The 12,140-nt window shown below is 34.4% G+C and overlaps 1 protein-coding gene across 1 annotated transcript; it reads right to left on the reverse strand.

Moving 5' to 3' along the window:
* Nucleotides 1-1,142: 1,142 nt before the first annotated feature.
* On the reverse strand, nucleotides 1,143-6,456 carry LOC116024814 (beclin-1-like protein). Its single transcript, XM_031265815.1, has 9 exons — nucleotides 6,088-6,456; nucleotides 4,633-5,168; nucleotides 3,938-4,062; nucleotides 3,744-3,792; nucleotides 3,312-3,470; nucleotides 2,838-2,923; nucleotides 2,648-2,719; nucleotides 2,051-2,200; nucleotides 1,143-1,584 (listed from the first exon to the last, which is right to left on the reverse strand). The coding sequence occupies exons 1-9, from the start codon at nucleotides 6,260-6,262 to the stop codon at nucleotides 1,353-1,355; spliced, it is 1,584 nt and encodes a 527-aa protein (XP_031121675.1). The 5' UTR covers nucleotides 6,263-6,456; the 3' UTR covers nucleotides 1,143-1,352.
* Between the last annotated feature and the right edge of the window lie 5,684 nt (nucleotides 6,457-12,140).

A 12,140-nucleotide genomic window follows, 5' to 3' on the forward strand; every position in this document is an offset into this window, starting at 1 on the left:
TTGAAATCGTAAAATAATACAGAGTAATATAAATTACATGCATCATAAAAATTTATTTGATACAATTATTCATAACTTGAAATTCATACAACTATCTCCTACTCACATGGTTTGGAAATCACACTATTTTTTACCACTGAAAAATTGTAAAAAATAAATAAATAAATAAAATTTAAACTACTTTTGGGTTCTACAAAATTGCATCTAAACATCAGTGACCAATAGGTCAAGGTGGTCGAGATTGTCAACCACTTTTTTTTTTAGTGACTAGTTAGCTTGTTGTGAATTCTAATTTTTAAATCATTTGTAATTGATTTTCTTTTTCTTTAAATAGCCCTGTGATGGGGCTTGGTGGCCCAACACAATTAATTTTAGTGGGCTAGGGGGTTATTAAGGTGAAATTGGGCAGAGCATAATGGAATATATATGGGGCCAAATTGCGAGGAGGCTTGAAACTTAAGACTAGAACCCAAGATTTGCAATCATTATTCTGTGAACCATGGTTCAAAAACACATAAAATACATTATTCTAACATATAAAGTACATTATTTTAACTCATAAAATGCATTATCTTACCACAGAAATTTCATTCTAACACATAAAATACATTATTCTAACTCATAAAATATATTATCTTGCCCCAAAAAGTTCATTATATAAACATATAAGCACGAGATTTTTAAACGTTAAAATGACGTTGTTTTGGACCGTGGCCACACAATAATTTGTCCAAGATTTGGGGGAAGAGGTAGTAGAGAAGTGTTTGTGCGTCACCTAGCTAGCTTGTAGGTTGCAAGGCACCGGCACTAGGCACGGTGGGGCTATGTTGACAACATTATGTAGTCGGGTAATCATACACAACCAAACATCAATATTGGTAATCATTACGATTCTACCATACTACCAAACATGCAAAATACTTTCTCCAAAACTCATTACCATTACCAAGCCTTTGATGCCCATTCCGATTCCGATTCCCATGTACAAACCAAACACACTCCTATTCGCACTATCTTATTGTTTCGAAGCTCAGATTCCGCTGAAGTGATGATATACGGAGCCAAAGGATGTTGGACTTCAACCACAGAGAATGACAGGAATCTGGAGATTGAACTGAATTTCTAAGAGGAGAGAAGAGAAATAACAAGGAAAAAAGTGAAGATCGTATTGTACCTGCTAACATGCAATAAGAATGAACTGATATCAAGTCCCCTTAGTTAAAGAAGCCCATGATGGTAGATTGTTATATAATTACAAATTCTGAACTGGACAGGATGGCCTTCCTGTTCCTCTATTTATCTAAATACAATATGGTTAGTTATAGAATTGTATTATTTGGCAGCAAGCGCTTTCATTGATGTAATTTCGCATCAGCGGGTCTTTTGTTGTACATCGAAGTTGCAGCTGGAACTTCCGCTTGAGATGAGACGGGGGCAGAAAGAGGTTGGAAATTTGTGTTCCCTACGAACCAGTATAGCACCCACTTCAAGTTACAGAGGGTGTACTTGAGAGCTTTGGTCCAATTCTCCTGTTTGTTAAAGCTTTGAGTGATTGAGCAATTTTCTACTTTGTCATTTTCAATCCTGTGAAAACAAAACAAACAGTTAAAACCCAACATTGGCATTCGCGTGCTATATGAAATCCAGAGTTTTTGAGCATTTAGAGGGTAGAGATGCAAAAATAATGATATCACAAAGAGGTTCATATAATCATATCCTAAGACTTGTGCAATTCCCTGATCGTGAAATGTGTCCACTATTCACCGTCTTCAAAAACCTCTTAACGTTACGAGGGATAGAGAAACTCAAGAAACTGTATCATGTCAGCCTCCAATAGAGAATTCACAGCTTCATACTTCATAAATTTTAAAAAGGAGATGAATGTTGGCAAAAGTCATTTCTCAATTGCAAAAAAGAGAAATGAATTAATGCCCAGAAAGTGATGATGTAATGTGATCAATAGTAAGCATTTACTCATCTTTTTTTAATCTTTTATATTAGGACCAAAAAAATCCAGAATCAAGTTCTTCAAGATTCAAGCGGGGCTTACTTGTAGGGAAGCCTAAAACGTTTTTCAGGAGGAATATTGTTCTCTCTATCTTTAGCATTGGCAAACTCAGCAAACTCCTTAAGGCAATTTAAAAACAAGGTCATTGCTTTGTCATAGCGTGTGCTCCAGAACAGGTTTACTGGACCAAAGCTTCAAAAAGGGGGAAAGTCATTAGTTTGTAAAATATAAATACAAATAGATATCAAAATGTTGGTATCTGGAACAAGCAAAAGGTTCAAGAACAAATCTGGGATGCAATTCTATAAACAAACACAATTACATGAAATGATGAAAACAACCATATCATAAAAGCAAACAGCGCGAAATAAGTAATAATATTGAAAATGAAACAAAACACAATTTAACTGGCTTCAGAGATGTAAAATGTCTATAAATTCTGTCAAGCAGAGGCATGATTATCTGATTCATCTCATGCCGATTCTCTTTTATTGCTAAGTGTTCTACAATCTCTTTTCCAAAAAAAAATGGTTGCTCTGGACAGGGTGCACTCATACAATAAAGAAAATTTTGAGAAAAAAATAAATACTTGGTAGACCTTATCCAGAATAATGTTGTTGTGTTTGTATTTTGACTTACAGCTCATAAGTATTGTTGTTGGTGTCCATGATTCGAGGGTAACTTCCCATGGGAAGAATCTTTATCCGGTATCTAGTGATAAACAGTTAATGGCATTACATTTGCTCAATAAGGTTGGTTCAACATGTCAACATAGATACACTTTCAAAAGAAACAACCAGATTTACATATAAACCAGTAGAAAGGATACGGAAACTTTGGTCGAAAATATTGAGCCATCGTATGGAGAAGTAAGCAAGCTTGGCCCCATGCAGCATTTATCTCATCCCATTCAACCTAGACATTTTCCCAAAAAAAAAAAAAACTGATAAATTAATAAAAATCCTAGGGAAAGAAAAGCATATTTAGACATTGAACACAAAAGTAGACTTTCCACAAGAAGCTACACAAACACATCTATAAAAGGAAATAAACTGCAGCAACAAATATGTCAAACAATCAAATGTCATCCAGGTTCTATGGGTGTCAAATATCGTACTACATGCTAAAACAACATCCATTTTAATATAAATCTCTAACTGTCATGAAAAAAGAAGGTAAAGTTTTAAATGGCTCTGGCCAAACATTTTACATTAAATTTATGGTTTCATATTGTAGGATGCTGCTCAAAAAGAAAGAAGTCATTAAATTCATCTCCCAGAGAAAATTGTGTTGAGTTACATACTGGAATTTTAGGAAGTCTTCCCAAGCGAAAGTTATTAATTGTTCCAAATTCACCATCGTGTCCAATTGGGAAGGCATCATTAAGTACATTTGTCCTCTTCAACAACTCTAAATGAGCTTGTGAGACTTCAGTCTTAGCCAAAATTGCATCTCTCTCCTCCTGTTGACAACAATTTATTTCTTAAAACTTAAACACACCAGCAACATAAAAAGATTTGTTCCGTTAGTCTAGTAGCATAAATAGATCAATAAGGAACTATGGAACTGGTGACTCGTGCCAGTAGCACAACTATCATCCCATTACAATGTGAAAAATGAGGAAGAATAACTAGATTAAGACCTTATGGCAGATCAGAATGATGCATACACTAATATGGGGCAGAAGAATTAAGAATTTGTAAAACAAAAAGGTATTAAAAATAACTAGAGAAACCTGATGAGAGATCAACTGAAACTGAAAGTTGTTGAATTCTAGCCAATACCTGGAAAGACAAGATCATATGAAACAACAAGACTAACAATTTAAAAAAAAAAATGAAAATATCATGTCAACCAAGAACCAAACAGATAAGCTCTTTAATACAACTAGTCAAATAGAATATTCAAATCAAGTTCTTCAGGGATTACTTTTCCTCCAATTCCTTAAAGCGGGAAGATTTTAGTTCAAGTTCCTTTAGCTCAGCAGTTACTTCTGCACATTGCTTCTCTGTTTCTTCTATTGCCGCTTCAAGTTGCCGTTCTTCTTCTTCTATCTTGAATAGCAATACAAAATAAAAATATATATCAAACATAATGACCAATTTAGCACAACATAAACAAAGCATATTTTGGACTGCTGGCAAGAGACATTCACTAAGCTTTTGCATAATCTTAAAAGCAGTGTTAAAGGGAAAATGATCATAATAATATTTTTTAAGGCATCAAAGGAAACAGGGACAAGAAGAAAAAACTTTCCAGAAGTAACCCATCATGACACTAATTGTCAAAGATAGGTTGTTGGTTATAAACTGTATTGCCAACAGTGTGATGCCCACTAGATTCACTAATCCAAAAACTATGATACTCTTACCGTGATGGACTGCGGTGTGTTCATATGCACAAAAAGAAAAGCCATCAATTACTTAATTTCTTATCTATGATTTACCTAATGATGCTATTTTGACAAAGTCCTCCAGTAATCAAGACCATGTAAAAAGATGCCATATACTTATATGCATGCTAAAATATGTACTTCAGGTAGCATTGCACTTGCAATAATCTTTGTCTAAAACATGTACAAGGAAGATGAGAGAGTTTTTTATTGATCATTGTTGATCAAGCACCTTTAGTTTCTCCTTCAAAAAATCAGCCTCAGTAAGAACATTTCTTGCCTCACCATCCAATCTCTGAAGACAAGCTTCATATGCTTTTATATCCCTGTTAACATCTTCAACCTCCTTATCAAGTTTATCAGATAACACTCTCATGCATTCAAGACATAAAGGCTGCTCAACCTGGGTTTGTGTTGTGGCAATGTCAAAGGCACGTTTTAGGATGGTAATAGTGGAATTAAAGCCTGAATTGTTTGGTTGTATAGGGGCACTGGTAGGTCCATCTTCTTGTGATGGCAGATTGGTTCCAGTTCCATCAGATGCACTCGCATACTGATACACTGAAGCGGCTGGTGGAGGCAACACCACAAAAGACTCTTCCATTGCCCTACCAAACTGGCTTGAATCGGGTGGATTGGTTACTCCTCGAGTGCGAGAAGGAACCCCCAGCCCATGATTTCTTTGCTTGGGTAACACAACAAATGAATTCTCCATACGCGTAGACCCTGTTACACTGCCAGCTCCATGGATAGAAGAACCCTGCATAGCTGCATGTCCAGTTCAGATTAGCATCAATTTAGACTCAGAAGTGCCCTTAAAGACAAGAAGAAACAGCAAAACCTCTACAATTGCCAAGGAAAAAGAATATCATAAACGCATAACTAATGCACCTTAGAATGGTTGGATCAACAACACAATTCTCCAACATCAATTAATCATATAAACTGCTTATTTAGCAAATACCACCAGGGTTATTCCATGGCAACAAAACTAAACATTGAGACTGATAAATACTTTCGTGTAGACTCACAATATTCTGACCAAAAATCAAGAATTAATTACCATGATATAGTGCACCACAAAATTCTCATATATTCTAATAAACAAACATCCTGAGCCAGCATAGGCACACACAACCTCATGTGCATATAAATAGAATATTAAAAAAATGTTAGTAACATTCAACAAGAAGCTTTAGTAAACACAAATACCCAAGGAAAGTAAGTTATTATATAGAAGCTCAGCTAAAACTTACTACTGTTCTACAATATTTAATAAATAAAAGACAGTGGGATGATTCCACTTAAACCCACATATATCTAGGCACACACTTCAGCCCCATAATTACCCCATTTTGTTAATACTCAAAGGAAAAAAAAATTGGCTTTTAACCTCAACACCATCCAAATTATGCAATTATAAAATACTAATTACGAGAGCTCTTTGTCTAAGAATCGGCTACAGTAATAAGATGAGAATGATAAAATTAACAAAATGTGAATAAGCAAAGAATTTAGATGTGGGAAATTGGGATCTGGTTTAAGACTCAAACATGGCTCAGCCTCAAATCGAATAGGAAAAATACATGCTTTATTACAAGAAAAAAAAAAAAGAAAAAAAAAAAGCCATAAACAGAATCTTTTATCTTTTATGCACGGAAATAGGGCAATTCAAAGAGGGGCTAACCGGAGCGAGATGAAGAGGAGGAGGAGGAGTCGGCGCCGAAGAGCTTGTCAGCATAAGAATCAACGCCAACTATGCAAAAGGAATTATGGCAGTTTTGGCAGAGATAGCGAGGGAGATTTGGGTCGACGGGTAAAGTCCGACCCTTATCGGAGTTATTATTGCTGCTTTTCTTCATTGCTTTGATAAATTAGCTTCAACTCTAGAGATATGGCTGAAGAGGTTTGGAAGAATTACAGACTTGATCAAAGTGATGTGATAAATGAGTGATATCGTGCCCTAACTATGGCAGAAGAATCCAATCAGAGAGAAAGAGCGCGCGGGAGGCTGTTTGGGGTTGCTTCCTCAAACACCGTACTACACCAAAAAACAAAAGGAAAAAAGAAAAAGAGGACATTTGTTTTGGTTTTTTTTTTAGGTCTCATGAATATTTTAGTCTCTGTATTAATTAATTTTTATTTTTCAAGTGGAAAATGAGAAGTGTTCTACAGTTCTAGTAGGAAATAGAATTTTATTATGTGTTATTGTTTTATTAGATGAAGTCATGAAGAAAACAAAAGTGGTTTACTTTTTTTTTTTTTATTTAATTAGAATATGTCAGTAAAGAGTAAGGTCATCTTTAAGGGGACACCAAATTAATAATTTTGAACATCATTCCGCCATTTTACCATTTTTTTTGAACTCCAACTAGTGACAAAATGGCAAAAATTTTATCGCTGGTATGGCGCATCACTATTCACCGGCGGCAAATGGAGGAGGGGTATAAAACTATCATTGTGTCTTTATTTATTTTAATAATTTCAAATATATCTTTTATTTGTTTCATTTGTATCTTTTGGATTCAATCCTTGACTTTGGGTATGGAGCAGCTTTAAATCTCCAAATCAGCTGTCCCACCCAATAGAGGTGCCTACACTCCAACGAAGGGTTAGCCACTGTGTCCGACGGTGGAAACCTTGGGTTACACAAAAAAAAATACTTATATTTAAAGTTTGTATCATTAAATATAAATTATATCATTTTAAATATCTCATCGAGACAAATGAAACAAGATTAATATTAAATATTGAAAACAAAAATTATTATTGAATTAAAATCTATGAGAGAGAATTGTTTTTTAATATTGTCAAAATACATTTATTTTTTAAAAAATTTAAGGAAAGCCATCATCAGTTACCCAGAAGTGTGTTCTGCATGAAACCTACCTCGTGACCTAAAAGGATAAATACTACAATGAGGTAATTAAACCGACCTAGGTAGGTTGCCTATAGCTTATCGGCTCTACCTAAAAAGACCGATAAGTAGCTCCTACCAATAATCAAACTTGGAAGTTTGTCGTTATTAAGTCAATTGTCTAACCAACTCAACAGGAAGTTTTCCCAAAATGCATTTATTTAACAATTACTCCGTACAATTTATGGTGTAAGGATACTTGGATTGGGCATAGGCATGAAATTAGGCTAAATGAGCAATCCATGGATCATATTCATATTAAATTAAACGACATAATTCGCTGAAAGAGGTAATCATAATCATATTAATTGATTTGATAATAATACTGCTAAATTTAACACCCATTTAACAACAATTTTAACGGGAGACTATTTGTAGTAAAAAATGAAAGTCAATGTACGTGTTTTGGTTGGATTGAAAGTCGATGACTAAATTGAGTACTAACCCAAAAATCAGATGACCATCTCTTTAATTACTTGTCAACAAATTGACAATACCAGTAATCATATTATAATTATGTCACTTTTAACAAAAAATAAGATAAGTTTTATCGACTTATCAATGATTATCAATATTACATTAAGAAGACTTAATTCATTCTAATATGAAAATTATTATGACATTAAAATTTTAATAAAACATTATTAGACCTAGCTTACTCAGTTAAGCGATCATATATCTGCGTATACTCTAAAGATATTGAGTCTAATATTGTTCTTTGGTCGTAGACTTTTTATGTACAAACAAATACCCGGAGTATTCCGGGGTTATCGATCCACAGGGAAGCGGGGTATTAAGCACTAGTTACTAATTAATTCACGAGAAGCTATTCCAACGCTAACAATGGGTATTTATCTAAAATTATGAAAACAAAATAAATGAAGCAAGGCAAACGGACTTTTATATACAAGAGATTAAGAGCGGGATTTTTGGTTGTCAAAGTGTTAATCACCTAGTGCCAATCTAAAGTGAAATAACCATTCGAGTTCAACAAGTGTGGATGATTGCAATCTAAAAGGGAAAGATTACTCTCGTAATTCAAACCCAAAATAAGGTAATTGGAATACTCACTCTCGTGAGCTATTCACAACGCATAAGCAAGAACAAGCAATAAATGAAATACCCACTCTCGTGGGCTATTCACAATTGGAATACTCACTCTCGTGAGCTATTCACAATAAATCCCCTAATCAACATGTCCTCTCTCGAGGTACAAGAATCAAGTGCAATTGTGGGTGCTCTAATTCATAGACAAATTTAGCAATGAAACAAGTAATTAGGATGCTTAACTACAAGCATCAAGAAATTAAGCCACAATTACAACACAAGTAATAAACCCAAATAGATATTTCATTCAAGCAATTAAAGAACTAGGCACATAGGTTCATAAACACTTATCAATCCAAAAATCCCAAAGGAAAGCTTAGCCTATCATGGCTAAAATAAATTCAACAAATATACAATAAAGCTTTAAAATAGAAAAGAGAGGAAGAAATTCTCCCGAATGATGCCTCCAAGCTCTTCTCTTCTCTTGTTGTTGCTTCAAATCTTCTTCCTTGCTCTCATTTTTGGTCCAAATCCGCAGCCAAGCTTGTTAGGGTTGATAGGAAGTGATGCTTTTATAGTGGGTGGAGAATGGGGGGCAAAAATGGCAATTCAAAGAACTGCAAAATCGCAGATCTGCAACTCTCGCCGCGGCGAGCCTAATTCTCGCCGCGGCGAGAGCGTCACTGCCCAAAATTTGGGATTCTCGCCACGGCGAGAATGAAGCTCGCCACGGCGAGAATCCGCCTGTGACGAAGCTCCAACTTGCAGCCTGATTTTGACCCTTTTACCTTTAGAATCACACTTTAATGTCTTCATAACAATTGTAGCCCTTGAAGTCTTATTTCCAATGGCTCAAGAATCATCTCATTTGGATATTCATAGGAAGAGATATGGTCCGATTACCAAGATGTCGCCATGGTAGCGGGAATTACAACTCTTTGGCTCCTTTGAATTGGCTTTTGCTCCCAAATAGTTCTAATGCACTTCTAAACACATCAAAAACATCTAAACCAAGCATTATACCATTTAAAATATGAAAACAAGGAAATAAGCATTGGACACAACATTTTATCACACAATTAACTATAAAACCTACATAAAAACACAAGTAAAATAGGTACAAATGAGAGTGTATCATTCTTATATGTTTCTATGTAGATGGTGTGCTAATTTTTAGTTCAAGTATTGATGTAATAAAAGAGACTAGAACAATATTATGTGATAACTTTGACATGAAGTACTTGGATGAAACCGATGTTATACTTGGGGTAAAAGTCACAAAAAGTGAAAATGGTTACACATTATCACAAAGTAATTACACGAAAAACTATTGAAGAAATTTGATAGCTGTTGTTCAAAAAAAAAAAATTTGATAGCTTTGATGTGACATTGACTAAAATACCATATGATCGTAATGTAAAATTATCAAGAAATCTATAGATTAGTGTGTCTGAATAAGAATATGAAAAAATAATTGGGAATCTAAGGTGTGTTTGGTTGGTAGGTTTAGCCATTGTATGGGTATCAAAGTGATTGTTATTGTTTGGTTGATAGGTTTTCCAGGCTTCGTGTGTTTGGCAACCGCAGGAAAACGTGGTCAGCGGAAAACATTTTCCGTTGACCACGAAAAATCAATGCAAAATTCCGGAAAACAACTTCCGGACATTTCCGGAAATGGGAACAAGGCTCCATAGCGAGGAGGCGGTCTGGTTTCTGCCGGAAACCGGGCAGCCGCCGTCCTTTTTTTTAATTAATTAATTTATTTATTTAAAATAAATATTATTAGTTTATATATTTTTATATTTTAAATAAAATAATAAAAATATATAATTATATTTTTCTACTCATTTTCCACTCATTTTCCGAAAAATGAACCAAACACCCAAAGACAGTTTTCCGGAGTACATCTAAACACGGAAAATGAACTCATTTTCTGGAAAATAACTCATTTTTCAGAAGTCACTTTCCTGCTTTCCAAACGCACCCTAATTGGAAAACTCATACCCTAATGAAATAAGGATTTCATTTCCCTTTCTCATTTCTTCTCCAACTATTAATAATCATTCCCATTCCACCCTATTACCAAACATGCAAAATACTTTCACCAAAACTCATTACTATTACCAAGTATTTGATACCCATACCGATTCCGATTCCCATGTGCGAACCAAACACACCCCTAATGTTTTAAATTCTAATGAATTACACTAGATTTGATATTGCTCTTGTTGAGGAATAGACTTAGTTGCTATAGCCACAATCTAAGTGAAACCAATTGAAATGCACTAAGACGGGTGTTGCGGTACCTCAAAGGCACCTGGAGTAGGGGCTTCAATTCATTATGCTAGATTTCCTATAGTCGTGGAAGGATATTGTGATGCGAAGATGTCAGCTACACCCGTGGATATGTGTTAACTATGTGCGAAGATATTGTGGGAATCAACTAAACAATCATATATAGCTAGACCAACTATGGAAGGCGAATTCATAACCCATGATCTAGCAGGCTAAGATGTGTGGCTAATAAACCTACTGGTAGACGTGCTAATGTGGAGGTGTCCAACGCCATCTATGCCTATACATTGTGATTCACAAACTGCTATTTGTAAGGGTGAGCAAAAAAATCAAACCGCCCAAATATTTCAATTTTTGGTTCGATTTCGATTATTAAGGTAAAAAAAATTCGGTTATTTCGATTTTTCAGTCGGTTATCAGTTTTTCAATAGAAAATCGAAAACCGACCGACTTACCGAAGGTTAATCTAAAGCAAAAAAATATATATAACTTCATCTCATTTACATTTTGCAAGTCCATAGTCTATCACATTAATTTTAATCACTTATTGGATTGTCATTTGTTAACCATATAATGTATAAATAACATGTTTATTTAAAAAAAAAAACATGATTGCAGTAGGCGCTAGGCGCTAGTCGGGCGGTAGACTAGCGGCTAGCGCCTAAGCAGTCTAGGCGGTGCCTATGCGGTACATAGGTGGCGACCTATAAAACTAAAAAAATAATACATGTGTGGGTGTATGTCATATATTATATCATATATATTATATATATCTCTTACATGTCTTACTTATATAAATAAATAAATTTAAATATATATAAATATAAAAAAAAAATTAACAATGCCGACTTGCTTGAGTTAACTCGGCTAACTCTATCGAGTTGTGCGAGTTAACTCGGCCAAATTCGGTTGAGTCGGTTGCCAACTCGACCAAGTCGGCCGAGTTAGGCGCTAGGCATACGCCTATGGAGCAATTCACATCGGTCTAGGGGCACATAGCGCCTAGGCGGAGGATTTTTGCAACAGTGAAAAAAACAAATCTTAGGACTTGTTTTATTGTTAGTTCTAATTGAAAAATAAAAAAATTTGTAAAAGCAATATAAGTTCTTATTTCTTAATTACTCTGACTTTCACATATCACTATATTTTTTACAGTATATAAAATTGAAACCAGTACAAATTTTTATTTATGCATTTAAAAATATATTTACAAATATACCTCACATTTTACACATTTACCGCACTAAACTACTATTGTACATTGTACTCGAGGACATTGATTTTAATTGATTATAAATAGTAAGATATTTTTTTTTGAAAAAATAGTAAGATATTGTTTTTCCTTTAATAATTTATTGTTTTAGCATTAGTCAAATAAATAAAATAAATTTAACTATCTTACTAAAAAAGTTTGGTTATATTTAATTGACTGAAACTGACCAAAAACTGTCAGTTTCGGTTATTTCAATTATGAATGTTGA

The sequence above is a fragment of the Ipomoea triloba genome, chromosome 7 (assembly GCF_003576645.1).
Source record: "Ipomoea triloba cultivar NCNSP0323 chromosome 7, ASM357664v1".
NCBI classification, from domain to species: domain Eukaryota; kingdom Viridiplantae; phylum Streptophyta; class Magnoliopsida; order Solanales; family Convolvulaceae; genus Ipomoea; species Ipomoea triloba.

What these genes read in the sequence shown, in the direction of transcription:
- LOC116024814 (XM_031265815.1), bottom strand. Translation starts at nt 6,262, where the DNA reads ATGAAGAAAAGCAGCAATAATAACTCCGATAAGGGTCGGACTTTACCC. An exon ending in TTTTGAAGGAGAAACTAAAG is followed by an intron (nt 4,063 to 4,632) that starts GTGCTTGATCAA and finishes TTGCTATTCAAG; the next exon opens with ATAGAAGAAGAAGAACGGCA. An exon ending in TTCAGTTGATCTCTCATCAG is followed by an intron (nt 3,471 to 3,743) that starts GTTTCTCTAGTT and finishes TGTTGTCAACAG; the next exon opens with GAGGAGAGAGATGCAATTTT.